Genomic DNA, 26265 nt, shown 5'->3' with positions numbered 1-26265 from the left:
ATAATGGAGTAAACCATAAAATTGCTCCATAAATGGAGTAATGATATTTTTTTTGTTCATCATTATATTTTCCTCTCCAAAATAGACTGGAGTTTGAATAAAATTCAACTCTATTATAGAGGTATTCTATTTAAGAGAAAAAAATGGAGTTTTACATTGGAAATGTTTTTAGAAAAATTTAAAAAATGTCAGTTCTTTTTAAAATGTATTAACGCAGAAGAAGATTATAAGATATGTCAATTCCTGCCAAAATATTTATGCTATCCCTTTAGATCATTCATGGATTAGTTATGAAAATGTTAGTTCCTCAAAATATTTCTAACTCTTTGTGCTTCTTTTGATAACATTTTCTCAATCGAATGAATACTTTTTCTCCATAATACCAAGAAAGACATCAACAGGGACCGCAAATCTAATTCCATGAATACTGGTGTATTCATCAGTCATAAGACCAACTAATTTCCCATTTAAATTAGAGAGTGGAGAACCACAATAAACCTGACGGTTATTATTTTTCTGTCAGCAACATAAACAAATCAACTAATACTTTGCAAACCAAGATTGTAATTATTTTTCTGTCAGCAACTGATACTTGATCAAAAACAGGATCTCCTCTCTTAGGCCCGAGAATGACGTTAGAGCGAGCCGGTTGCTGCAACTATGGTTCTCTCTTTCTCTTTCATCTGGTTAGATCGCAACTAGGGCGCCTCGTTTCGTTACAAACGAAGTGGAATCCTTTCAGTTTCTTTCTTTTTCAATTGGGCTTCTCATGGGTTTTATGATTATTTCTTCTGGGCTGGTTTTTAATGGGGTTTTATTTGTTTAATTAAGGTTTCCCTTCTATAGATGGGCTTGTATCTTCTTTTACTACTCTATTTTAATTTATGCAAGAAAATGTTCAAAAAAAGATTGTAATTATGTGGCCATATGGATGACGAATAACAGTCGTTTTCGAACATTATATGCCAAATTATCCGCCTATTTGTTGTGCGTCCGTTGTACATGAATTATTTATAAATAGTTGAAATTTTTTTTCGGATTCTCAATAAACCTAAATTAAAAAAAAAACACAATGAACAACTTTGGGTCTCATGAAATCAAAATAGAAACACACAAACAAAATACAAATGTATATTAATTACCTCAAAAACGGGACAATCTGTTTGTATATAAACTCTATAGTTTGTCAAATATATTATTGTGTGATTCACACTGAAATAGAAAACAAAGAAAAAAGGTTAGTAGAATTTCAATAATAAATAGTCAAATTGTAAACAATATTGAATTTTGTTTACCTTACAATTTCTTTGGTGATGGAGTTCGAATAATGTCCATTTCTCCCAATGCAAACAACCCATTGACCAATAATCAATTGATTTGAACTCCCAAACTGACAACTGCTAAATCTATATATTCTTCATGAGACACAATCTTTCCCATTACTCGAACTCCACTGCTCAAAGTAACTTGAACCTATTATGAGGAGAAAAAGACTATATCACCAAAGCTGATATGAAAATAAGAAAAATTAGATTAAAATAAATTAGAAATCTGGAAATTTACCCTTTTTGCTTGTTTATATTGATTCGTAGCTATTGATAATCACCCTTGAGCACGTTAACATGGTACCAGTACCATTAAGAAGAACCCTTATACCATAATTTCGTTTCTCTATCACCGTAACAGCCGGAAATTAATGTCAAATGATTAGAATGAATCTTCTATAAAAATCAGTAAGTAAATAAACAAAAGGAAAAGGAAGATCAATATGTTGGTGTGTTAGCTCAACAACTGATGGAGAACACAAAGGTGCAACTCAAGCAAAGAAAACTGTCCCAAAGAAAGAGATGTATGATCTCGCATGTCAAAGATGTACAAAAAGAATTACAAAATTGCAGATAATTTCAAATGCAATCAAACAAAACATTATATAGTTACACTGAAACCAAGACGTAACAAATGCTTACAGTGAGACCATAGACGTCGGATCTAAACATACAAACGTTAAAACTCATGAAACCCTAGAATTCAGATTAAAACTTGAAAGAATAAAAAAAAAACTAACCAAGATAGAATAAGAAATCGGTGGAGAGTACAAGCGTCACTGCAACATGTAGTTAATGAAATTGACAATTACTATGTGAACTCGAAAGAGAGTTGCATCATCAAAACGAATGGTTTATGCTGATTAATGGTAACTAGAGTTGATTCTCTCAGCTACTTAGTCCTCTTCTTGACCAACTTGTTGCAGTGTACTACCTCTCTTTACCCTCCTATATAAACATACTAACCGGTAGTTATAGGAAAAAATATATAAACGAACATATGCAACTCGTCATTGAACATATGTGTTTCTTCTTTGTGGAACACAAATATCTCTTCCTTTGACATATATGACTCGTCACAGAGTGTCTTGTTTGTATGTCTATATATATATGAGACATTGCAAAGAGAAGAGAATCAATTAAGTTATCTATTTATAACAAGAATAAATTTAGAGAGAGAAAAAGTAAAAACGTATTAGAAAGAGAAAGATTCAAGGAATCAAATAGAAAATCATTTGAATGGTGATACTAGAAAAGAATCTGAACGGTGATAAGTGGTTGATTTACATATGTGATTTCATCCCAAACTCTTGCATCTAATTTCAGATTGTATCAAATAGTATTTATCGCTAAACCGGACTAAGGTATATTTTTGGTCTAATATGTTTCTGCATATATATAGATCTCTATCACTGGTATCAAATCATTTGGATTCGGTTCTGGTATATTAACATTCTTAATAATCATGGATGAAAAGTAATATTGTGTTACTCGAGTTCATTAATGAAGAACTAAGAAAAATGGTTAATGCTTAAAATAATTAAAAATGGTGAATCTCGGATGGTGAATCCTGGAACATATAATGAAATAAATTGAAACCTTGCACATATGTTCATCATAATGTCATGACTGCTTCTGAAAATATTACATTTAGAACCAGCATATATTTCATGAGTTGAAAGAAATAGTTAGTAAACTGGATATATTGTTTTGTTCATATCTCTGAACATAGATCGAAATGACATGAGTCTTATCTCTGTGTGTATCTTAACATTATCTCTCTATTGAAATATTTCACGTAAAATATGATAGTGTATCTAAGAGATATAAGGGTCGCAAGTTTTGGCTGAATTGCAGAAAACTGATATGAAGTAGATGAATAGTAACGTGAAGGGGTGTCTAAATGGACTAACTCGCTCAACTCAACTAAGCTCATAGTGAACTCATATTTTTATGAGTTAACTCAACTTAGCTCATTTATTATATGAGCTTCAATATATAAACTTGAACTCAGATCATCTATAGATCATGAGTTAAATGAGCTATTTGGTGATCAAATATAAAAATTATAAGATAATTATATAAATATATATATATATATATATATATATATTTAAATGATTTTTATAATAATAGTTAGAATTTAAATATTAAAATCCAAAAATAAGATTAAATATCAAAAAAACAAAACCTAATAATACATTAAATCAAAGTTAAATATGTAATCAAAAGTCTTCATCTGTTCCACATAAAATTCTTGAGATGATTTATCTTCCAAGTCTTCATCTATTCAAATGAGAGTCTTAAGAGTATGTTGTTTTACATTTTAATTCTAAATCAATATTATATGAGGATTCATATCAATATTTTGTATACATATATATTAAATATAATAACGACCAAACTCATAAGTTAGCTAATGTTCATTGAAAATCGTTCATATAACTCATGATCTAATTTAAAATCGATCATTAACCTTATTTATTAAATGAGTTTAAACAGAGATCATGCTCATAAAAAATCAAGATGAACTAAGGCAGCTCATGAACTAGAATTTATTTTGATACCTCTAAACTTGATACTTTGTTACATTCAGAGTCGTCTGAAAATCTTTATTTGTTCTGTTCATATCTCTCTGGTTATAAATAGAAATTGCATAATTTAATATAGTAGAATAGTATGTTATGATCATAAAATAAGTTAAATATGTTGAAAACTTGAGAAATATTTTTTTCTCATAGATTCGTGTTGTTCAATAGATAAAAATCTAGATTTATTTTGATAAAAATATAATATGAAATTAAATTAAATTAGTATTAATTTAATTAAGGTGATCTTTGCATAAGATACACATGTTTTCTTTGTTAATTCATGTTAGAAAATACATCAATCTAGTGGAAGTTATATTGTGTTTAGAACTTTAATCAAATGAGTGTTTTATTATGTTTAGAACTTAAACTTTTACATGAAATAAGTTAATTTATTCTAATAATGGGTGATGATTGGGAATATAATAAATTCTCGATCTTATATTTAAATCAAATTACTATGGTTTAGTAGATGTTCATTGCAAGATTATACTATATTGTTAAAATGTGTAAAGAAATCAATGTCTGAACCAAGTATGTTGTTTGCTACTAGCTAGATTCTCTCCATTTCGAAGATAAACCAAACATGACAAAAGCATTGCATAGTGACTAGTGTCTACAATATAGTTTCTGACAAATTTAGAATAAAAGGCTAGTACCAAATTTATTCAAAAGTGAACACAATCTAAGCGGAGAGATCGGCCTTAACCACCTGCATACGAATAGACAATCCTCTCTCATCCCACGTAGTATCCCCAAACACAGCTCCAGTCTTATCACGAACAACGCACTCACCTCTCTCTCCAGAATCGAACGAACAGCCTCTCGATGTCATCAGAGGAACACTCAACACGTTTCTGTTGATTCCACGTGGAACAAAAAGCACATCCCTGATCGTCTTCTTTTTCCCGTCCTTCATCGCAATCTTCACATCTCCGCTTCCTTCCGCCATGATAACCGTTCCGTCCACCAAACCAACCTTAGCCTTCTGCCTTCTGTCTAGTCTGGTGAAAAGCTTCTCATGCGGAGTCATGTTGCACGTGGCGTGGCCGTATATCATCCACGTATCCTCGTCGTACGTGAAGGCACCCAACTCCGACTTCGCCAGCATCACGTAGTCAGCTGCTACTCCATCTTCCGGCTCTGTCCCGAAATCCGGTTGGATAGTCCAGTCCCCTTCCTTAGGTATGGAATAACATTCTTCTCTGTTATGACCTTCCTTCTTGCACACGTCACACCATTTACCACCACCAGACTCAGCTTCTTGCTTCATCATCCGATAAACATATTCATCCGGCATCGCATCAAACCTACGGAAAAACTCAGCAAGGCTGTCGAGATTCATATTCTTCACATCCATGAGCTCTTCAATCACAGGAGCAGCTTCCTTGTATGACGTTGAGAGCGATGCTAAAACCTTCTTCACGACCTCGTAATCAGATTTCTCCTTGTGCAAAACACGCAACTGCTCGACGATTCTCGAAACCCTAGCGAAGTAGGATTTGATCGATTCCGTTTCGCACATGCTAAGCTCCTCGAATTGGTTCTCTAGCCTACGGAGTTTCGCTTCTTCGTTACCTCTCTCCAGCGAATCCCAAAGCTCCTTGGCCGAAGCAGCCGTTATAGTCTTCCTGAAGGACGAATCCGGGAGAGAGGATTGCATTATCTTCAGCGCTTTGATGTCTCTCATCACGCGGTTTCTCCACTGTGCGAGATCCGCGACTTTGATCGTCGCCGCTAACTCTGGATTCTTCGTCGGATCCGGTGGGAGTCCGTTTTCGACGACGTCCCAGAGACCTTTCTCCACGAGTGTAGTTTTCACGGTGGGAGCCCACGTTTCGTAGTTTAGGTCATCGGAAACACCGTCTTGTGTATTCGCCGCCGCCATAGCCGTCGTAACCGTCAGAGTTTCTTGAAACTTTTTTTTTGTTTCTTCTCTATATTCTCTTGGAGAAAAGCGAATCCTAATAAACGCGTCCCTTAATATTTATACGATGACATTAAACCAAATCGCAAACCGTCTTTAGGTGTAGGTAGGATATCGATTCGGTTTAGTGTGACTGGAGGATATTTTCGGTTTAGATTCTCCTCTAGCCCTTTAGCGGGGTTCTATTTGGATTTCAAATTTTAAAAATTTTGGATTTTCAATATCGTGCCTAGGATGTTAATACGGGCGGCCCAGGCCCGTTTAGACCATGCCCATTTAGAGCTCTGCCCGTTTATAACCCGTCAACTGTCGCCCGTTTAATGCCCTGCCCATCGAAGCCCGTTTAAATGTGACCCGTTTACAATTGTGATGCCCGTTTAGACCCGTGAGCCCATTTATTTTATTTTTTTTCTAAATACAGTAAACTTCTAATTACAGTTTGCTGTCTTTAATTATTTCTTTTATTGTTAGTGTTTCTTTTTTTAAATACAGTTTTAGTTATCTTAAGATATGATATTGTGTATCTGATACATATTTAAAATCTGCAGTTTATCTAATACATATTTAAAATCTGTAAATACATAAAATCTGAAACTTAGAAAGTGGAATACAACAAACCATAGAGAATCTGAAAGTACATAAAGCTTGTGTCTGAAATTTAACAACCAGACCTAGATAAAAATAAAACATAAACCAGTCAATACATAAACAAGTACATAAAGCTTGTGTCTGTACTCAACAAACCATAGTTCGTTTTCAGGATGGATAGAAACAAGACATAAACCAACTTCTTCCTAGTTGACAAACCAACGACCAACGACCTCTCTTAATCTCAAACCAACGACCTCTCTTGATCTACAAGGAAACCAAAAGCAACCAAACTTATTAATGATCCAAAAGCAAAAGCAACCAAACTTATCAATGATCCAAAAGCAAAAGCAACCAAACTTATAAGACAGTGAATATCAATGATCCAAAATCAACCAAACTTATACAAATGGTTCATTCAGACAAGACACAACAAGATTACCTCTTCACTGTGTGTCACAGTCTATGACACGCTCATGCTCATGCTCATTCTCATGACATGTTAGATTCTCCTGACCTTGAACTTTCTGCTCCTGAGTTACTTGTTGTTTTTCCAGTGCCAGTGCCATCAGTATCCTCTTCAATGGTACCTATAGTTTAAAATGTAAGTACCAGAATCATTTAGCTATAAAACTGTTCTTGCAAAATTTATTAATTTACCTTCAAATTCTGCAAATCCTCGAAGCCAATTGCGAGCACAAAGCAAGGCTTGAACATGTTTAGGAAGAAGCCTGTTTCGGTATGGAGTCAAAATTCTACCACCAATACTAAAAGCCGACTCAGAGGCGACTGTAGTAAGAGGAATGGTAAGCAAATCCCTCGCCATGTCAGCTAAATCACTCAGTCGATGATGATTCTCTTTCCAAAAGCCTAAGACATCCAAGTTTGGATAATTTCTTCTGTTTACTCTTGGCTCCTCTAAATAAATATCTAAATGTGACTTTGGGTTGTCCACACCAGCTGCAATGCTTCTTTCTAACTCAAAAAGATCCTATACAATGAAGCTTCATATCAATAACTCAAAAAAAATCATATAACCATAGTATGGAAGATTGAAGTGAAGATTGAGATTTACTTACATTATCATATTCTTCTTCTAGTGGTGATTCATTCACTATCTCATATGGAGTTTGTGAAGATGAAGAACCTGATGAGCTTGCCCACTTTCTAGCTTGATAGTCTTTGTAGAGATTCTCCAAGTTTTCCTTAAGCGCTGTGATCTTTAAGACAGCAGTAGTAGGATCCACAGCTTCATAAGCTTTTTCAATAACCTCAATCTTCATTCTCGGATCTAACACAGCTCCCATAGCGAGAATCATATTATAATCCTCCCAGTACTTACTGAATTTAGCTTGCATTGGCTGAATCATTCCTCTTATCCCATCATCATCACAGTGAGCATATTTCTTCAACAATCTTTCTATCCTCCACACCTCAGTGAAATAAACATTTGATGTAGGATACTTAGAGCCTGAAAAATATGTAGTAATGACACTAAAAGGCTTCAACAGCTCGCATATTTTAGCTCCTCGGTCCCAGTCAGCGGCTGAAGGCAACGTCTTATAGTGGGTGTCAAAAGAGGCCATGCTTTCAAAAGCTGCTCTGAACTTTAATGCCCGGACTAGCATATCGTATGTAGAGTTCCATCTAGTTGAAACGTCAAGTGATAGACCTGCTCCACCCGTGATCCTAGGCCTAACTCTCTCAACACAAGCAGCAAAGGACTGTATCCTTTGTGGAGATGCCTTTACGTACCTGACACTTTCCCTAATGTCATGTAAAAGGTTCTTTGCTAACTCTAACCCATCTTTCACTATCAGATTTAGGATGTGAGCACAACATCGCACGTGCATGAACTTCCCATCACATAACAAACCACTGCCACTCATCATCTGAAGCTGCCCTTTAAGTATTCTCAGCATACTATCATTGTTGGTCGCATTATCTAAAGTGAAAGAGAATACTTTTTTCTCCAAACCCCAATCCTTCAAACACTCAATGATCGTGCTAGCAAGTTCCCCACAAGTGTGTGGACACCTCACAACGCAGAAGGCTAAGACCTTATTGTTCAACCTCCAGTCATCATCGATGAACGAGGCAGTCAGACAGAGATAACCCATGGTAGTGGGACGAGCTACCCACAAATCAGAAGTAAAGCAAACTCTACCCTGATGCTTTGCAAACACATTCCTAAGCTTTTCCTTTTCTATTTCATACCTTCTAAAGACATCAGCGACAGCAGTTTGTCTACATATTGGTTTACAATCCGGATTGAGATACAAATTCCTAGCTCTAACCTTCTCATACTCATCATATCTAAATGGCAAATCATGATAGATAATGATCTCGCTAGTCATCTCTCTATCAATCTGATGATCATATGCAGGCCTATCTACCGCTTTAGGCTTTTCTGGACAAGTGTCTAAATGGCGACTCAAGTGATGTGTACCATGTGTTCTAGTATTGATCACTAGCTTTTTACCACAATAGTTACACTGACCTCTTTCCTTGCCATCACTTTCAACCCCAACAGATGTAAAATCCTCCCAGACTTTAGAAGTTAAACGTCTCTTACGTGGTTGTCGACCTTGTGGTTGTGTCGCTTGAGTTGTTCCAGCAGCTTGTGTGTCACCTTGTTCTGGTTCTTGCATTTCTGTTTCTCCTTCTCTCATCGCATTTTCCTCATTTTCCTCATTCAAAGCATCTTCTTCATTCAAAGCATCTTCTTCATTCATGTCCATGTACTCTCTTTGAGCATCAAGGATTGCAATTGTGTTGAGACTCTCCAAATCCATCCTGAAAAGTGAAAATAAATGACAAATAAGTAATCTGGTTGAACACACACAATTCAAAAAAAAAAGATAATCAAACACAGAACAATACAAAGATAATCAATTAAGTTCAACACCAAGCAAGCATATACATGAAGCTAAAGGTTGTACAGAGAAATAAGAATCTGAATATGCATAAACTTAAGGTAAGCAAACACAGAACAATACAAAGATGTCTGTCACTGGTTTTAGTTTTTTGTCTCAAGTCAAGAAAATAGCCTAATCAAACACTATTAAAAGGAGAATAACAAGCCTTGCGAAGGTGTCCACGTAAGACATTTAAATCATCCAATCAGAGGGTTTAGTTTTGCCACATCAGATGATTTCAATATTTAGGCTTAGGTGTGGGCTTCTTATGAATTCTAAAAAAGGCAACGCGACGACGGAAGTCACGAGGATCTATTCCTCTACCTTTTCGTCTTCTCCGACTGAGTTTTGATCGATCTATTTCTACACAATCAAAACTCCTCTTTAATTTGATCAATCAATTTCTTCTTTATGATTTCGTTTCATCTCCCTTTTCTCCCTTCTTTATATATTGATCTTCTTTCTGTGTACAAATCAAAACCCTAGAACTGCTATAACCTCAATCCATGGCGATGAGATCAAATGGGAAGTCCCCTGAATCTCAACATATGAATCTTCCAAATGAAATACAAAATCTCTAGCCAAGTCTCCGGCGGCTCTATTTTTCAACACCATCACACCAGGCCTCTCCGACACGGAGTTACGCATCAGTTTAATCCACTTCTGGGAGTCAAGAAACAGGGGGCATCATGGTTGGCTTGGAACTGCTGCTCTGCAACAAGCAGGTATGATCTTTTACTGATTAACATATAACCCTATACTGTTTTCACAAGTCACGGAAATTGTTTGTCGGTGATATCTGTTCATCTTCGTGTTTGTATCATAATTCATATGGCTTGCATTTCATTTAAAATAAACAATAAAAATCAATTATTGATTCTCAAATCGCTGTGTCTAACAAGGGCTTCAGTTCTGAAGACACTCAATTGGAAATGACTTAGCTGGCAGATTCTTTGATTGATATTTACACATTCGGCATCTAAAGCTTTCTTTGTCTCTGAAACACATTGTACAAGTAAGCTTTTCTTTTTTGGATTTTAATCTTTTTTGTTGCTGTGAATTTTCACCTTAGTTGTTTTTTCTTAGCAGTTACAAGATCGATGCTCTACTGAATGAGAGGGATGGAAGACTTCTAATGATGGTTCTCCTTTGCGGAAATAGGAACGAGCTTCCCATGAATAAAGGAAAACCATAAGAGAAACTCCATTCAAAACCCATTGTGTCAACAGAGAATAGCAATTCTAATTTTTTCAACTCAGTTTTCCATTTGTCGTGCAAGGATGATTATGTGTTTGTCACAGGCTGTTCTCAATTCTGATTGTGCTATGTACAATAGAAGTGCTTATGTCTAGCTGTCTATTTATTTCTGACGAACTATAACTCTTTGGATGAATATGAGACACTAAGGAAGCTGATATAGTAGGTATGTTTTCACGTACTATCTTATTATATAATATAATACTTATGCAATCATGTGCCAGACATTGCCTAAACATATTTTCTTCACTCATTTACCTTTCATATCTCTTTTCATTTAGTGTTAGATAGAGTGCTAAGTAATCAGCAGGGCTGTATTACAATCTAAATTCAAAGTTCTGTCTCAGATGGCCACGTTAATTATCTCTTAGCACAACTTTTTTTGTCCATTTTTTATATAAAGAGAGATGAAGACTTCTCCAGATTTGTGTGCCCCACCAAATTCATCATGTATCTAAAGAGAATCGGTGGATGAGAGAAGAGACAAAGAGCTTGGAGAGGCAGAGCAGGAGATAGACATTCTAAACCTCGAGTGTGAGTGAATACCGTTCCAGATAAGGAAATGAAGAGAAGATAGATGCCATAGCATCGCCGCGTATGCCAGAATATGAAGTGAATCAGAGGATGAGAGAAGAGAGAAGAGACAGAGAGCTTGGAGAGGCAGAGCATGCCATGGAAACCTTTTGTAAACACATGTCGCTTTTTCCCTGTTGGCTAACGACTGTAATTTCATTCACTCTCTGTCGCTTGAAGCTGCTGAAGGACAAAGGAGAGAGAAACTGAAGAGAGAGAGACAGTTAAGGTGAGATTGATACTAAAGACTGTTTCTTTTGTTTTTGTCAGTACAGAGTACGTGCCTTGATTTATCGTTGGCTCTTCTGTCATATATTCAACAGCCGCCACTCTATTTCACATGTTTGCTTTGATCTCAGGCTCGTGATGCTGACGTAGGAAGCATACCATCAACAATGGCGGATCTAGGCCGCAACAAGAGGATGGAGAAACAGAGACGCCAAATACCATACATGCGACTAAATCTTTGATGTCACAGGTAAAGTATTAATCGTTTACACTTTCATTGGACTGTTTGGTCTCTTCTGCTTGTGAACTAAAGAACAAAATTGTGAAAGCATGAATTTTTACTCAGTGGTCGTGTTTGATCTGTTACAATTTTTTTTATAAACATAGTTAATAATCTAAGTTCCAGTCCAGGAATGCGTCTCTGAGTTCATCAGCTTCATTACCAGGGAGCATGTTGTTTCTTCTCTTTAATTGCTTCTGTAACACATATTTTTTTTTTCTTTTGAATTTAGATTAGTAGGTTAATTTGTAGCTTAGAAAGTCTTTACTTTTTTATCTGATTTTCAAGTTTTAAATTTCTGATTAATTCAGAGCCAGTGACAAATGCCAGAAAGAGAAATGGAAAACTGTGAATGGTGGGGATTTGTTGTGGGCAATGTCAACATTAGATTTCGAGAATTACTTGGAACCCTTAAAGCTGTACCTTGCGAGGTACAGGGAGGTAGGTTACATTTACTCTTTGGCTTAGATACTGAGACATTAGATAAGAAGATTGAAAGATTTAATTTTACTGGAACAAAAAGATTGAAAGATGAAAAACATTTGGCTTTGGCTTAGATACTGAGACATTAGATAAGACTTTTGTAAAACCAACACTTGGTTCAGCCTTTTAATGATTGGTCAAATGCTGGCAACAGAGGAGGTGATGGGTTTTTATCAGAGGAAGAGATAAGGGCTAGAAGTAATGAAACTGATGAGTTTTTTTTTTCTCAAGTTGTGATTGAGAGAAGATGGTCAACAACCTAAAATTTTAAATTATTATATGTTTAAAATGCTGGAAAAGTAGATAATGTGAAGTAGACTTTGTTGTGTGTTTGTATTGGAAAAACAGGTGGTTGTTCTTAGCGTGTCTTCACTGTCCATGTAGAGGCTGTGAAGCAAAGTGAAGAAACATCTATCTAGAATGAAGGTCAATCTCTTCTTATCAACAACTTTTTTTTTCCTTTTCAACATAATATCCACACAGCATATACATGTCATTGTGAATGGGTTTAAGGTAATTTATAATTGTATTTGGCAAACACTCAGGTGTGACGTCATTCAAAATTAATTTTCCTTCAAAGGTGTGTGGCTGGAGACATCAGTCCCTTACAAGTAGTGGGTTGTTTCTCAAAGGTCAAAAATACCCAGCTCAGAGCGGAACCACCTCCATCATCATTTTTAAGGGTTATTCCGGAGAACTAAAAACCTTAAATTTTGAATATTTTGTATTCACTTTATCTGATTTGTTATGAATCAAATCAGTGGTAAAAGTTCAGAGTTTCTTACTCCATTTTCAAATGTTTATGTGAAAGATTCAAACCTTTCATTTAGTTAATATCATTTCTTTAACTTTATGCTATGTAATTAAGGTGTTGGCCATTTAGGCCACCCACGTTTGTCTCACTTTAGCTTTTGGCGATTAGTCAATCTTTTGATGTTTTTCCTATTAATTGTGATTGGTTTCTAAAGCAAAGTTCGTCATCTTTCTACAATGCAAATCTTCGAAATCAATGACCACAACAAAATAAAAATTCACAAACACGGCTTACATTCATTTAGATAGAGTAACGGTGTTCAATCCACATGTCAGTTCGTTTTCTTTTTGGTTTTTGGCATTTCGGTTTATAAAAATAAGCTACCATATTAATATCATATCTAATTCGGTTTAGTTTGGTTTATATACTAACGATTTTTGGTTTATTCGTTTTTATATTTTTTTCATTTTTACTATTAAAAATATAAATAAGAAAACTATTAATATCATAATAGTATTAAATAACTATATTTTAGCATAAATATGTACCAATGAAAATATATTTTATTTAATTTAATGAAAATGAGAATTTTTAAACTTAGAACAAATAAAAGAATTGATAAAATCAGTGTTTGCATGTATATATTATTAATTTATTATAAATTTCGTATATAAGTATAGTAGTATACTAACATATTTTATTTAATTGGTTTCTTTGATTTATTAGGTTTTATCGGTTTTATGCTGAACCATATTCAGATACCATTATTTCTTAAATTAACATTCATTCGGTTTATTAGGTATTACCAAATTCAAATCATTTTTTCTATTTCGGTTCCGTTTTACCGGAATCTTCTAAGTAGAGTAACATCTATGTCGGATTGGTAGAGGATGTGACTTTAGTTGTTTTAATTTAGAATGTATGTTGTAAGTTTTTTTTGTGACTTTAGATTAGATTGAGGTAAATTTATATTAATTATTTTGAAAATACTATATGTATATATATTTTAAAAATGATTTCCAAAACCAATATATTTCCTAATTTAACTTTTGGGCTGTAGTTTAAAATTATTTTCTTAAAAAAGTAATTGATAAATCAAAATGTTTGTAAAAATAAAAGAACAGTAAAAATACTCAGAGCACTTACCAGTTACCTCTAACAACATTTATGAAATTTCTGAAAATGTTCAATAAATCAATTGTTTACCTTTTATCAAGATGATAAAATTATTAGATCTAACACTTTTGAAATTGTAAGAAAATTCAACAATTTTATTTTTCATGTGTATTTCTAGAGAGATTGATTTTGTTGGGAAGAACTTAACTCTTACTCACTAATTATACAATACGAATCAGATAGAGTTGAACAAAATAGTTAAGAAATCAAAATTTTAAATTATTGGAGTTTTAACTAAATTTACTGTAATAATATTTCAAATAATGTAATATGCACTTTTATTATTATTTACGTTTTAAATTCTAAGATGTGAAACTTCTTTTTAATAATTTATATTTTCCAGAGTTTCCAATATATATATTACATATTTAAATATAAATAATATTTTAAAATGAATTAAAAATTTATGAAATAAACTCGGGCGTATAATAATTTTTTTACTATAGATCACATCACAGACTTTATTTTTCAGAATATTTAATTTTTTCTTACATTATTTACGTTACTATATGCAAACCTTTTACTCTTTTTTTTTGTTACATGCACTTAATAACTACCAAATTTCAAATAATTGTGTGAAATAGAATATTCCAATCCCAGACAAAATTCAAAAATAATGATCTAAAACTTAACAATTTCAACATTTATCCGCGCGTAGCGCGGAGATCGAATCTAGTATGCATTAATGAAACAATTCATCTGATGGTAAAAAAAAATTGGTTTGTCCAAAGACTAGAAAGATTTGAAGGTACAACACAAACACAAAAGAACCCTTAAGGTCACTTCACAGCACAAATCTTAGGCAAACATAGTCAAGAGATGTCAATGCAATTTATTAAATGAGTACTGGATACAGAGTTTCATTGAAAAGCTTACAACATTTAAATCCCAGAGAGTCTTACCTGAGCGAGAGAGAGAGAGGTCGCCGAAGAGAGAGAGGTCGCCGGAGAGAGAGGTTGTCGGAGAGAGAGCGCCTGAGAGAGACTGAGAAAGAGAGAGAAGGCGCCAGAGACTGAAAGAGAGAAAGAGGTTTCTCTTAATGAAGAAAACGAAGAGACCCACCACAGATTCAAGAGGTTTCACGAAAGAGGTTTCTCAATTTGGATTCATGTTTTGAGATTCATCGACACAGAGAGAAGAGACGAGAGAGACGGCAAACTAGATTAGTTTTGAGATAAGGAAACCTAAGATAAAACTACGTAGTTTCACATATTCTGAAAAAAAAAACTAATGGACACCCTTTTATTCACGGGTAAAGCCCGTTTAATAAACACTCTTAAAGGGCGGCCCGTAATGAATCCGTTATGACATTTTTTATATATAAACAGGTACGGGTTCCGCCCGTTTAAATAAAGCCCGTCAAGCCCGCGGGCCCGAATATTTTTTATTCGTGCCCATAGGTTTTATTTGGTTTTTCTATTTTTTTTTTGGTGGAATTCAGTTCAGATAGTATCTTACCAAAATTATTAAAATATTGAAAAGTATCTACAGTTTCTAAAATAGTGAAAAAACTATTTAAAGTAGCTAAAATATTTGAATTCACAAGAAAAAAATCTGGTATAAAAACTGTTGAAATCTATAAATATTTTTAAATTTAGTTCGGATTTGGATTACGGTAGGATCTCCAAAATGCTCAACATCAAAAGTACATAAACATTAGTTCTCAGTCGGATTAAAAAAAAATTCCTACCAAGTTCAGTTTTTTTTTGGGATCGAATTGCGTTTAGATTTCGGTTAATGCCAAGCCCATTCACTCTTTGAGTTTGGTTAAAGCGGAGCTTTCAATAATCTAATACGGTTTAGTCTGGTTTAGTTTCAGTGGGTTGATCCGATTAAGTTATTATCCCCTATATATTAATCCTGGAACATTACAACATGTTTTGTAGCCACGGGTCATCACTAGGATGATTCTCAGAAATCCTTAGAAAAATATGTTGGTCCATATAAATATATATTATACTTTTTATTAAACTAATTATCATATTAAGTAATAGTCTTAAATTCTTTCTTTAAATAAAAACTACGTAAGTTTATTTCCTTAAATAAAAGCTACGAAATTACCTAATATGATTAACGTATATATGATAATTAATGATTACAAATCAAAAATATTTGATAAAAAAATTTGTATCCTCTACATTTTATTTTAATTAATATTATAAAAAAATCACTTAAACATATTTTAAAAAATAGATTTTTCATATATGTTATATTTTGAATTTTTTAAAACGTCTATAAATTACCAAAAATTGTAAGATGTTATTAAGATGATATTTTTTAGAACAGAACATGATCCGAAACGAAATATTTCGGATATCGAATATATCGAAACCAGATTTATATACTTAAATATATTAATTTTTTTTTGAATTTAATATCTAAAAGAATATTAAAAATATATAAAATGTTATTAAGTTTTCCAAAATACTTGAAAATATTTACAAATAGTTAAAAATACATGATTAAAATAGTTAAATGATATTCAAAATATCAATACTTCAAATATCTATTGATTTCTTATCCGAATATTGAAGCTAACCAAATTTTATGTTAAGTTTAAGTATTTTAGCTTGCATTATACACATTTATATGTTATAAATAATTTTTTTATTTTTATATTTTGAGAAATTTAAAATATATACGAATTTTTTTTTTAAATAAAATGAGTTATCTGAGTCCAAATCCAAACCGAACCCGCAGATCTGAACCGGATCGAACTAACAAAAAATCAAAATATAACTGAACCGAACCAAACTAAACTGAACCAAATGGTATCCGAATGTCCACCCCAAATCAAATGTAAAAAAAAATTTGATAACAAAATGCATTCTAATTGTAAATATTTCGATACAACATATTTTAAAAAACTCACTCCGCGCTATGCGCGGGTTATCATCTAGTTAATCCTTATAACGCACGCAAGTTTCTCTCTGACGATAGTCACCAGAGTTGTTGATTGTTTGAACTTGTGATTAGAACTAACCACACCACGAGAAATGATTGGAAACTAGATTAATACAAAAGCCTTCCAAGGTTTAAAAAACAACAGACTGATTCATACTACCGCAGTAGCAAACTAGAAATTAAACGAGCAAACTGAAAACATGAAAACACCAAAACAAAAGAAACAACAACAACACATACGTCCACCTTACGAGTTAAGTCCAGTACCAAAGTGAAAAGCATAGAGCTTACTAAGAGATGAGATTACCTTCGACCACATTCAAACTCAGAGCTGGTCCTCCTTAAAAGTCAAGGACGCACAGAACAACACCACACTGAGGAGGGATCTCATGTTCACAGCTGCTGCTGCTGCGGTTTGTTCCTTGGCTAAGGTAGCCATGGCAGACGAGGAGGAGCCCAAACGAGGGACAGAGGCGGCTAAGAAGAAGTACGCTCAAGTTTGTGTCACAATGCCGACAGCCAAGATCTGTGGCTACTGATTCAACAACCCATCTTTCATGTCTCACTCCCTCTCTCTTTCTAATATTTGAGTAAATTTTGTTTATAAATCATATACTATATCAATTTCATATTTTGCAACTAGATTTTCTCTCCTTTTCTTATATAAAAGGTCCAAACTTGACAAAAGCATTGCATAATGTCTACAATATAGTTCCTGACAAATTTAGAATAAAAGACTAGCACCAAATTTATTCAAAAGTGAACACAATCTAAGCGGAGAGATCAGCTTTAACCACCTGCATACGAATAGACAATCCTCTCTCATCCCACGTAGTATCCCCAAACACCGCTCCAGTCTTATCACGAACAACGCACTCACCTCTCTCTCCAGATTCGAATGAACAGCCTCTCGATGTCATCATAGGAACACTCAACACGTTTCTGTTGATTCCACGTGGAACAAAAAGCACATCCCTGATCGTCTTCTTCTTCCCGTCCTTCATCACAATCTTCACATCTCCGCTTCCTTCCGCCATGATAACCGTTCCGTCCACCAAACCAACCTTAGCCTTCTGCCTTCTGTCTAGTCTGGTGAAAAGCTTCTCATGCGGAGTCATGTTGCACGTGGCGTGGCCATATATCATCCACGTATCCTCATCGTATGTGAAGGCACCCAACTCCAACTTCGCTAACAGTATGTAGTCAACAAACAGTTCTTCTCCATGTTCTGTCCCGGCCCGTCTGAAGCAACGTCTTCCATAAATCCCTTGTTTTATACTCCAATCCCCTTCCTTAGGGATGGTGGAATGACACTCTTCCACGTCATGATCTTCCTTGTCGCACACGTCACACCATTTGCCAGTACCAGAGTAAAATTTAAGCCTGTTGAGCTTTAACATTCGATGAACATCTTCATCTGATATCGAATCAAATGTACGGAAAACCCCAGCGAGACTCTCGAGAGTCATCTCCTTCAGATCCATGAGCTCTCCAATCAAAGGAGCAGCTTCCTTGTATGACCCTGAGAGCGATGCTAAAACCTTCTTCACAACCTCGTAATCAGATTTCTCGTTTTTCAAAACACGCAACTGCTCGACGATTCTCGTAACCCTAGCGAAGTATGATTTGATCGATTCCTTTTCGCACATGCTAAGCTCCTCGAATTGGTTCTCTAGCCTACGGAGTTTCGCTTCTTCGTTACCTCTCTCGAGCGAATCCCAAAGCTCCTTGGCCGAAGCAGCCGCGATAGTCTTCCTGAAGGACGAATCCGGGAGAGAGGATTGCATTATCTTCAGCGCTTTGATGTCTCTCATCACGCGGTTTCTCCACTGTGCGAGATCCGCGACTTTGATCGTCGCCGCTAACTCTAGATTCTTCGTCGGATTCGGTGGGAGTCCGTTTTCGACGACGTCCCAGAGACCTTTCTCCACGAGTGTTGATTTCGCGGTGGGAGCCCAGGTTTCGTAGTTTAGGTCATCGGAAACACCGTCTTGTGTATTCGCCGCCGCCATATCCATCCGTCGTAAGCGTCAGGGTTTCTTGCAACTTTTGTTTGTTTCTGTATATTCGCTTGGAGAAAAGCGAATCCTATATTTATACGATGAGATTAAACCAAATCGCAAATTGATTCGGGTTTAGTGTGACTGGAGGATATTTTCGGTTTAGATTCTCCTCTAGCCCTGAGCGGGGTTCTATTTGGATTTCAAATTTTAAAATATTTTGATTTTCAATATCATGCTCATAGGTTTTATTTATTTTTTTGTTGGAATTCAGTTCAGATCGCATTATATCTACTATCTTACCAAAATTATTTAAATATTGAAAAGTATCTACACTATTTAAAATAGTGAAAAAACTATATTAACTAGCTAAAATATTTGAATTCACAAAAAAATATGCTATAAAAACTGTTGAAATCTATAAATATTTTTAAATTTTAGTGAAAATAGTGAAAAAACTATTTAAATTAGCTAAAATATTTGAATCCACAAAAAAAATCTTGTATAAAATTAAAAACTGTTGAAATCTATAAATATTTTTAATTTTAGTTAGGATTTGGATTACAATAGGATCTCCAAAATGCTCAATATCAAAAGTACAGAAACTTTAGGTCTCACTCGGATTAAAAAAAAAGTTCCTACCAAATTCAGTTTTCTTTTGGGATCGAATTACGTTTAGATTTTGGTTAAATGCCAAGCCTATTCACTCTTTGACTTTGGTTGATACGGAGCTTTCAATAATCTAATACGGTTTAGTCTGGTTTAGTTTCAGTGGTTGATCTGATTAAGTTATTAAACCTTATACAGCACGCAAGTTTCTCTCTGACGATAGTCACAAGAGTTGTTGATTGTTTGAACTTGTGATTAGAGCAAATGTTTGGAAACTAGATTTTTATACAAAAGCCTTCCAAGGTTTAAAAGACAACAGACTGATTCATACTACTGCAGTAAGCAAACTAGCAACAAAACGACCAAACCGAAAACATAATAACACCAAACCGTCAGAAAAAAACAACACATACGTCCACCTTACGAGTTACGTCCGTTACCAAAGTGACAAGCATAGAGCAAACTAAGAGGTGAGATTACCTTCAACCACATTCAAACGCAGAGCTGGTCCTCTCTCATCCCACACAGGCTCCCCAAACACCGCCCCAGTCCTGTCACGAAACGTGCATTTTCTTGGATGTTCAATTTTTGCTGAATAGCCTCTTGCTATCATCTGATCAATACTCAGGACGTTTCCCTTCAACCCAGGAACGAAAAGCACATTCTTTATAGTCTTCTTCTTCTTCTTCGTCCCATCCTTCATCATAATCTTCACATCTCCTCTTCCTTCAACCCTGAGCGCACTTCGGTCTGATAATCCAACATAAGCTTTGTGTGTTCTGTCTAAAGCAGAGAAATACTTGTCGTTTGGAGTCATATGGTTCATGGTACCACAGGGGTGTACCATCCACACATCCTCACCACAAGTGCCTTCACCTAAAGCTTCCTCTGCGTACATCAAGTACTGAACTTCGACTTGTTCTTCCTGAAGGTGCCCTTGTTCACCACAATGACAGCACTTACCACGCCTTGCTACACTCGAACTCCCCGCTATGTTACCGTTTTTAAGCAAATCCCAAGCGTCTTTGGCCGAAGAAGCGGAGAGAGTCTTCCTGAAAACAGAGTTCGGAAGGGATGATTGCATTACCTGAAGCGCTTTCGTGTCTTTCACCACGATATCTCTCCATTTCGAGAGTTCTTCGGGTTGAATCGTCGCTGATAGCTTTGGGTTCGTCGATGGATCCGGTGGGACTCCGTTTTCGACGACGTCCCATAGTCCTTTCTGTATCAGTGTGGTTTTCGTCTTTGGAGCCCAGGTTTCGAAGTTCAGTTCATCGGAGTTGTTCGATGGCGCCATTCCCGTAACAGTCAGGGTTTTTCTTTTGGAGAGAGTGAATAAACTATTTGAGGAAGACTTTTTTTTTTTTTTGCCCAAAAAAAAAAAGGAAACTTTTTTTTATATTCAAATCCAAATGAAACGTTTCAAATTTCGAAAACGGTTTTGTTCGAGGAGAACTTAAGTGTTCCGGTTCGGTTCGGTTAGAGGAGATTTGTTGTAGATTTAATTAATCCGATTAAAATTAAATACAACTCTTGAACTATGCTAATATGAAGTTTTTGTATCGCTTCTGGTTCGGATGTAACTAGGAAGAGTTATTCATATGGAAATCTAATGAAACTAAAAGTCTGGTTCAACAAATGGGTTGATACGGTTAGGGGATTTGACCCAACACCAGGCGCGACCTTCTCTTCCTTCTGATGGGCAAGAAGAATCATTGATGAGTTTGACTTGATAGCCTTAATCCTTTCCTCAGTCATGAATCTGACATCTCCCATTCCTCGAGGCATGTAATTATTAAGCTTTTCTTGTGAAACTAGTCTAGTATGTAGAGGTATGGAATGGACTAGTGGTAGTTGTTAAAGTCAACTGGTTTAAAGAGTGTGTGTAGTAACCTAATTTACTACAGGAGTGTATGTGTAAGAGAGTGTCAGATCAGATCAGAGAGTGAGAGTGCAACAATGAAGTTTCTCTCATCTCTCTAAATCATTACATCAACCCGATCATCAAAAATAAAGAGAAGAAAGATAACGCAAACATGATTCCAAATGAAAAGTTCAATACTTTGGAATGAATTATTTTAAATTTTTTTGGTTAAAGCTTGTTATTGGTTGGGTTGTACAATTTATATATGTTTTAATAAAAATTTAGTTACAAAATTTTTATACTAATGTAGTAGTTTTATGTTGCCTTGCAATTTGCAAGGCTTATTAGATAAAGTGACACGATTAGTGTACTATGGTGTCTTGGTGTGGCGTGTCGGACACATCGTCTAAGGATATCTCCAAACATTCTTTATTTTCGACTCTAAATATAATTTTGGAATACACTTTATTTATGGAATAATCCTACCAATTACTACATTTTAGACTTGAACTTTTTGGTTTATAATTTTTTTTTTTAATTTTGAATGTCTTTATTTCATATTTAAACAATATTTAAAATAATATAATAAGTATGATATTCCATAAGATATTATTTAATAATTTTACATTAAAATAAAATATGCCAAACTAAATATAAAATATAAAACATATATAAGATAAAATAAGTGATTTAATAATCCTATAAATTATGAATTTACCATAATCAGTGAAATTGTCCAATCAATGAAAATATCTGATTTTCATTTTTTCAATTTAAAAAATTTGCTGATGAAAAAGATAATTATACATTATAAAATACATTAGTTGGTATTTGTGAGAAAATTATTATAATACTCATTACCGAAACAATATATACTATATATAAATTTATGATTTATTTATTTTTAATAATAAATATTTAGTTTAAATAAATTATATTTTTATGAATGTTTTATAAACATAAGATAGTTAGGGTTAATTGGTAATTTTTATAAGTAAAAAGTATTAGTAAAAAATATTAATAACTAAAATAGAATCATTTTGGAATATTTTTTTGAGTAAGAAATAAAATATATATTGGAGTAAAATTCAACTCTATTTTGATGTTGCATTATTTTAGAGTAAAAATTAGAGTAATACATTAGAAATACTCGAATGCATTTGTATTAGAATAGTTTCGGTCAATTTTCAGTTGTATAACTATGGTATCGGAAAACGACCAAGGAAAATTGAAGAATTCCTTAGAGATAAGTTTACAAAGATGTGTAAAGGCATATGATTTAATTTATAACTTTATCAACCTACTAGTTACTAACAAGTCTTGTTTTATCCAGAGCTCGAAAAGAACAGTCATATAAACTTATGTCGTCGCCTCGTCGGTATATGAAACAGTAAAATATTTGTAGACTATACATGTTTGACTGTTTGCTTTTAACTTGTAGATTCTTAAGTAAATAGTTGCGGGATTGGAAACCCATGCAACAATTATAGTTTTATTGGAAGACTGATAAAGAGTCTAGATGTTGAATTTTGCTTGTAATTAACAAATAATCTGGAAAGGAAAACCTAAAAGATCAAGATAAATCTACAATCTGGAAAGACAAATAATTAACATATATTCATATATAATATTATTCTGTAATAGTTTAGGAAATTATTAATATCACTCACTATATAAAAGAATATTACTTGTTGTGAATAAAAAAAGAATAGTACTTGTTGTTTACTGTTCCTTGTAATAGTTTGTTGATGTATGTCTTACTCGAAATTATACAATTTCAATGGGTTTATTTTATATAGATCAAAATTTATTTCATATAGAAGAATATGATATGGAGATTTCGATAATCAAATACAGTTTACTCTGTTTAGTTTAAATGGTTTGGTCCGATTAAAATATTAAACCTTATACCGAACGCAAGTTTCTTTTTGACGATGGTCAACCAGGGTTTTGTTGATTGTTTGAACTAGTGATTAACCACACCAATAAAAATGTTTGGAACTAGATTAATACCAAAGCCGTCCAACGTTTAAAGGACAACAGACTGATTCATACGACCGCAGTAGCAAAAACTAGAAATAAAACGACCGAACTGAAAACATGAAAACACCAAAAGAAAATAAAAGAACAACACATACGTCCACCTTACGAGTTACGTCCGTTACCAAAGTGAAAAGCATAGAGCTGACTAAGAGGTGAGATTACCTTCAACCACATTCAAACGCAGAGCTGGTCCTCTCTCATCCCACACAGGCTCCCCAAACACCGCCCCAGTCCGGTCGCGAAACGTGCATTTCTTTGGTTCCATTCTTGCTGAATAGCCTCTTGCTGTCAACTGATCAAGACTCAGCACGTTTTCCTTCAACCCAGGAACGAAAAGCACATTCTTCATCGTCTTCTTCTTCCCATCCTTCATCATAATCTTCACATCTCCTCTTCCTTCAACCCTGACAACTCTTCCGTCTGATAGTCCAACATTAGCTTTATGTGTTCTGTCTAATCCAGAGAAGTACTTCTCGTTTGGAGTCATATGATTCGTGGTACCACATGGGTGCACCATCCACACATCCTCATCACAAGCGCCATCACCTAAAGCATCCTCTGCGTGCATAAAGTACTCAACTTGAAAAACTTCTTCCGTCTTTCTCTTGCAGTCTCTCGCAAAGTGCCCTCGTTCTCCACACTGAAAGCACTTACCACGCCTCGAACTCCCCGCTCTAGGGTTGTAGTAACAATCCTCCTCGTTGTGATTCCTCTTCTTGCACAAACCACACCACGTATGATGAGTCTACGATGATCTTTGTTTAGTATTTTCTTATTCATCAAATAACTGAGATAACTTTGTTTCCTAGAATGTAGGACAAAGTAACTCATGTTCTTTTCACGTTTGTTTGTGCTTCCTTGTTGCTAGGGATCCATGATCCCACATTTTATTTCATGTTCCTTCTTCTATTTAAGTCAATGAAAAGCCAAAAGAGGCAATGATTAATTGCCCAAAAAAGTATTTGTGTTTTTATTTTCAGTTCTAAAGCTTTGATCAAGTTCATTGCTATCAATTGGTATCAGAGCTCGGCTCTTGGTTCCATTTTTCTTTTTCATTCCTATCACTAAATTTTCATCATTCAACCAAAAAAAAACAATAAAAAAAAAAAACATGATCGAGAAAAGTTTGATTCAAACCATTACAATATGGCATCAAGATATGGAAAACCTTGCAAGCATGCTGGCCAACAACCTCAAAGAGCAGAAAGAAATCTTCCAAGAGATGAAGGTCTCTATGGTGGATAGTATCAACCATCTTGAGAAGACCATTAATCGTATGGTGGAGGTGGTGAGAGATGTCAAGTCCCGTGAAGAAAAATCTTGTGTTGGTAATGCTCAACAATCTGTTGAACAATCTATACCACTCAAGCGATCGACGAAATCCCCACTAAAACGAGGACGAGCTCAAACGGTTCCGGTCAAGTGTAAACGTTACCCTTCACGTATCAAGAAGCAGGGTAAGTTTCCACAAGTTCCTCTTATTCTACGGAGATTCCAAGTTTCATCCCATGTTCAGGATGGTGGGGTGGAATACGTTCATTTTGGTGGGGCTAGTGTAAAAGGGAAACATCCATTTGATCGTGGGAAAGCTAAACAAAACTCCAATGAAACAGTTTCACGGTCAAGTTATGGTATCTACACTTGAACCTTGAGGACAAGGTTCTTTAGAGGGTGGGAGTATTGATGAGTCTACGATGATCTTTGTTTAGTATTTTCTTATTCATCAAATAACTGAGATAACTTTGTTTCCTAGAATGTAGGACAAAGTAACTCATGTTCTTTTCACGTTTGTTTGTGCTTCCTTGTTGCTAGGGATCCATGATCCCACATTTTATTTCATGTTCCTTCTTCTATTTAAGTCAATGAAAAGCCAAAAAGAGGCAATGATTAATTGCCCAAAAAAGTATTTGTGTTTTTATTTTCAGTTCTAAAGCTTTGATCAAGTTCATTGCTATCAACGTACCACCACCACGCTTCGTGTCGTCGTCGTCGAGACTCATACCTTTCATCATCAGAAGGCAAGCCTCCTTCGCAACCGAATCATAAAACTCGAAAAAATCAGGAAGACTCTCGAGAGGCATATCCTCCATAATCTCCGCGTTTTCTTCCAGACACGGAGCCGCGACCTTGTACGGCATCTTGAGCGAACTCAACACCTTCTTGTTAACCTCGTACTTAGATTTCACTTTGTTCAAACGACGCATCTCTTCGAGTATCGCAGTAACTCTGTCCACGTAGGATTCGATCGTTTCTCCTTCCTTCATGCTGAGTTCTTGGAACTGCTTCTCTAACCTAACAAGCTCCACCGCTTTGTTACCGTTTTTGAGCAGATCCCAAGCTTCTTTGGCGGAAGAAGCGGAGAGAGTCTTCCTGAAGGCAGAGTTCGGAAGAGATGATTGCATCACCTGAAGCGCTTTCGTGTCTTTCACCACGAGATCTCTCCATTTCGATAGTTCTTCGGGTTGGATCGAAGCAGATAGCTTAGGGTTCTTTGATGGATCTGGTGGGACTCCGTTTTCGACGACGTCCCAGAGTCCTTTCTGGATTAGTGTGGTTTTCGTCTTTGGAGCCCAGGTTTCGAAGTTCAGTTCATCGGAGATCTTCTTCTTCGAAAATGCCGCCATTGCCGTAACTGTTAGGGTTTTTAAAAAACTTTTGTTTTTTTTTCCTCTTGGAGAGAGTGAATAAATTATTAGCGGAAGACTTTCTATTTTATTTTATATTGAGTGGGCATTTACATCGTAACCG

The 26265-nt window shown here is 35.0% G+C and overlaps 6 protein-coding genes and 1 long non-coding RNA gene across 7 annotated transcripts; 1 reads left to right on the top strand and 6 right to left on the bottom strand.

Annotated features, from left to right (window-relative positions):
• Positions 1 to 4437: 4437 nt before the first annotated feature.
• LOC108837398 (uncharacterized) lies at positions 4438 to 5886 on the bottom strand. The gene has a single exon (XM_018610450.2). It carries the CDS (start codon positions 5799 to 5801, stop codon positions 4599 to 4601), a length of 1203 nt encoding a protein of 400 aa, XP_018465952.2. The 5' UTR covers positions 5802 to 5886; the 3' UTR covers positions 4438 to 4598.
• A 599-nt stretch (positions 5887 to 6485) lies between these two features.
• On the bottom strand, positions 6486 to 15282 carry LOC108862042 (zinc finger BED domain-containing protein RICESLEEPER 2-like). The gene is made up of 5 exons (XM_056986759.1): positions 15000 to 15282; positions 7508 to 9224; positions 7089 to 7419; positions 6871 to 7018; positions 6486 to 6695 (listed from the first exon to the last, which is right to left on the bottom strand). The coding sequence occupies exons 2-4, from the start codon at positions 9221 to 9223 to the stop codon at positions 6921 to 6923; spliced, it is 2145 nt and encodes a 714-aa protein (XP_056842739.1). The 5' UTR covers position 9224; positions 15000 to 15282; the 3' UTR covers positions 6486 to 6695; positions 6871 to 6920.
• On the top strand, positions 12011 to 13382 carry LOC130495264 (uncharacterized). The gene is made up of 3 exons (XR_008934531.1): positions 12011 to 12125; positions 12485 to 12593; positions 12713 to 13382. It is a non-coding gene; the product is annotated as an uncharacterized LOC130495264 (long non-coding RNA).
• A 2489-nt stretch (positions 15283 to 17771) lies between the features above and the next one.
• Positions 17772 to 19013, bottom strand: LOC108858151 (uncharacterized). The gene has a single exon (XM_018632119.2). It carries the CDS (start codon positions 19011 to 19013, stop codon positions 17772 to 17774), a length of 1242 nt encoding a protein of 413 aa, XP_018487621.2.
• An 896-nt stretch (positions 19014 to 19909) lies between these two features.
• On the bottom strand, positions 19910 to 20954 carry LOC108858150 (uncharacterized). The gene has a single exon (XM_018632118.2). It carries the CDS (start codon positions 20905 to 20907, stop codon positions 20074 to 20076), a length of 834 nt encoding a protein of 277 aa, XP_018487620.1. The 5' UTR covers positions 20908 to 20954; the 3' UTR covers positions 19910 to 20073.
• Positions 20955 to 23460: 2506 nt separating this feature from the next.
• LOC108829510 (uncharacterized) lies at positions 23461 to 24178 on the bottom strand. Its single transcript, XM_018603153.2, has one exon. The coding sequence runs from the start codon at positions 24083 to 24085 to the stop codon at positions 23663 to 23665; it is 423 nt and encodes a 140-aa protein (XP_018458655.2). The 5' UTR covers positions 24086 to 24178; the 3' UTR covers positions 23461 to 23662.
• A 1186-nt stretch (positions 24179 to 25364) lies between these two features.
• LOC108858149 (uncharacterized) lies at positions 25365 to 26224 on the bottom strand. Its single transcript, XM_018632117.2, has one exon. The coding sequence runs from the start codon at positions 26139 to 26141 to the stop codon at positions 25377 to 25379; it is 765 nt and encodes a 254-aa protein (XP_018487619.2). The 5' UTR covers positions 26142 to 26224; the 3' UTR covers positions 25365 to 25376.
• Positions 26225 to 26265: the final 41 nt, after the last annotated feature.

The sequence above is a fragment of the Raphanus sativus genome, chromosome 5 (assembly GCF_000801105.2).
Source record: "Raphanus sativus cultivar WK10039 chromosome 5, ASM80110v3, whole genome shotgun sequence".
NCBI lineage: Eukaryota > Viridiplantae > Streptophyta > Magnoliopsida > Brassicales > Brassicaceae > Raphanus > Raphanus sativus.
This window is presented reverse-complemented; position numbering and strand designations above follow the sequence as displayed.

Excerpts from the sequence above, each read along its gene's own strand:
- LOC108858149 (XM_018632117.2), bottom strand. The coding sequence starts at position 26,141 with ATGGCGGCATTTTCGAAGAAGAAGATCTCCGATGAACTGAACTTCGAA.
- LOC108829510 (XM_018603153.2), bottom strand. The coding sequence starts at position 24,085 with ATGCACGCAGAGGATGCTTTAGGTGATGGCGCTTGTGATGAGGATGTG.
- LOC108837398 (XM_018610450.2), bottom strand. The coding sequence starts at position 5,801 with ATGGCGGCGGCGAATACACAAGACGGTGTTTCCGATGACCTAAACTAC.
- LOC108858151 (XM_018632119.2), bottom strand. The coding sequence starts at position 19,013 with ATGGCGGCGGCGAATACACAAGACGGTGTTTCCGATGACCTAAACTAC.
- LOC108862042 (XM_056986759.1), bottom strand. The coding sequence starts at position 9,223 with ATGGATTTGGAGAGTCTCAACACAATTGCAATCCTTGATGCTCAAAGA. Across the intron at positions 7,420-7,507 it reads TAGAAGAAGAATATGATAAT|GATCTTTTTGAGTTAGAAAG; the intron begins GTAAGTAAATCT and ends TTCATTGTATAG. Across the intron at positions 7,019-7,088 it reads AGGATTTGCAGAATTTGAAG|GTACCATTGAAGAGGATACT; the intron begins GTAAATTAATAA and ends TTTAAACTATAG.
- LOC108858150 (XM_018632118.2), bottom strand. The coding sequence starts at position 20,907 with ATGGCGCCATCGAACAACTCCGATGAACTGAACTTCGAAACCTGGGCT.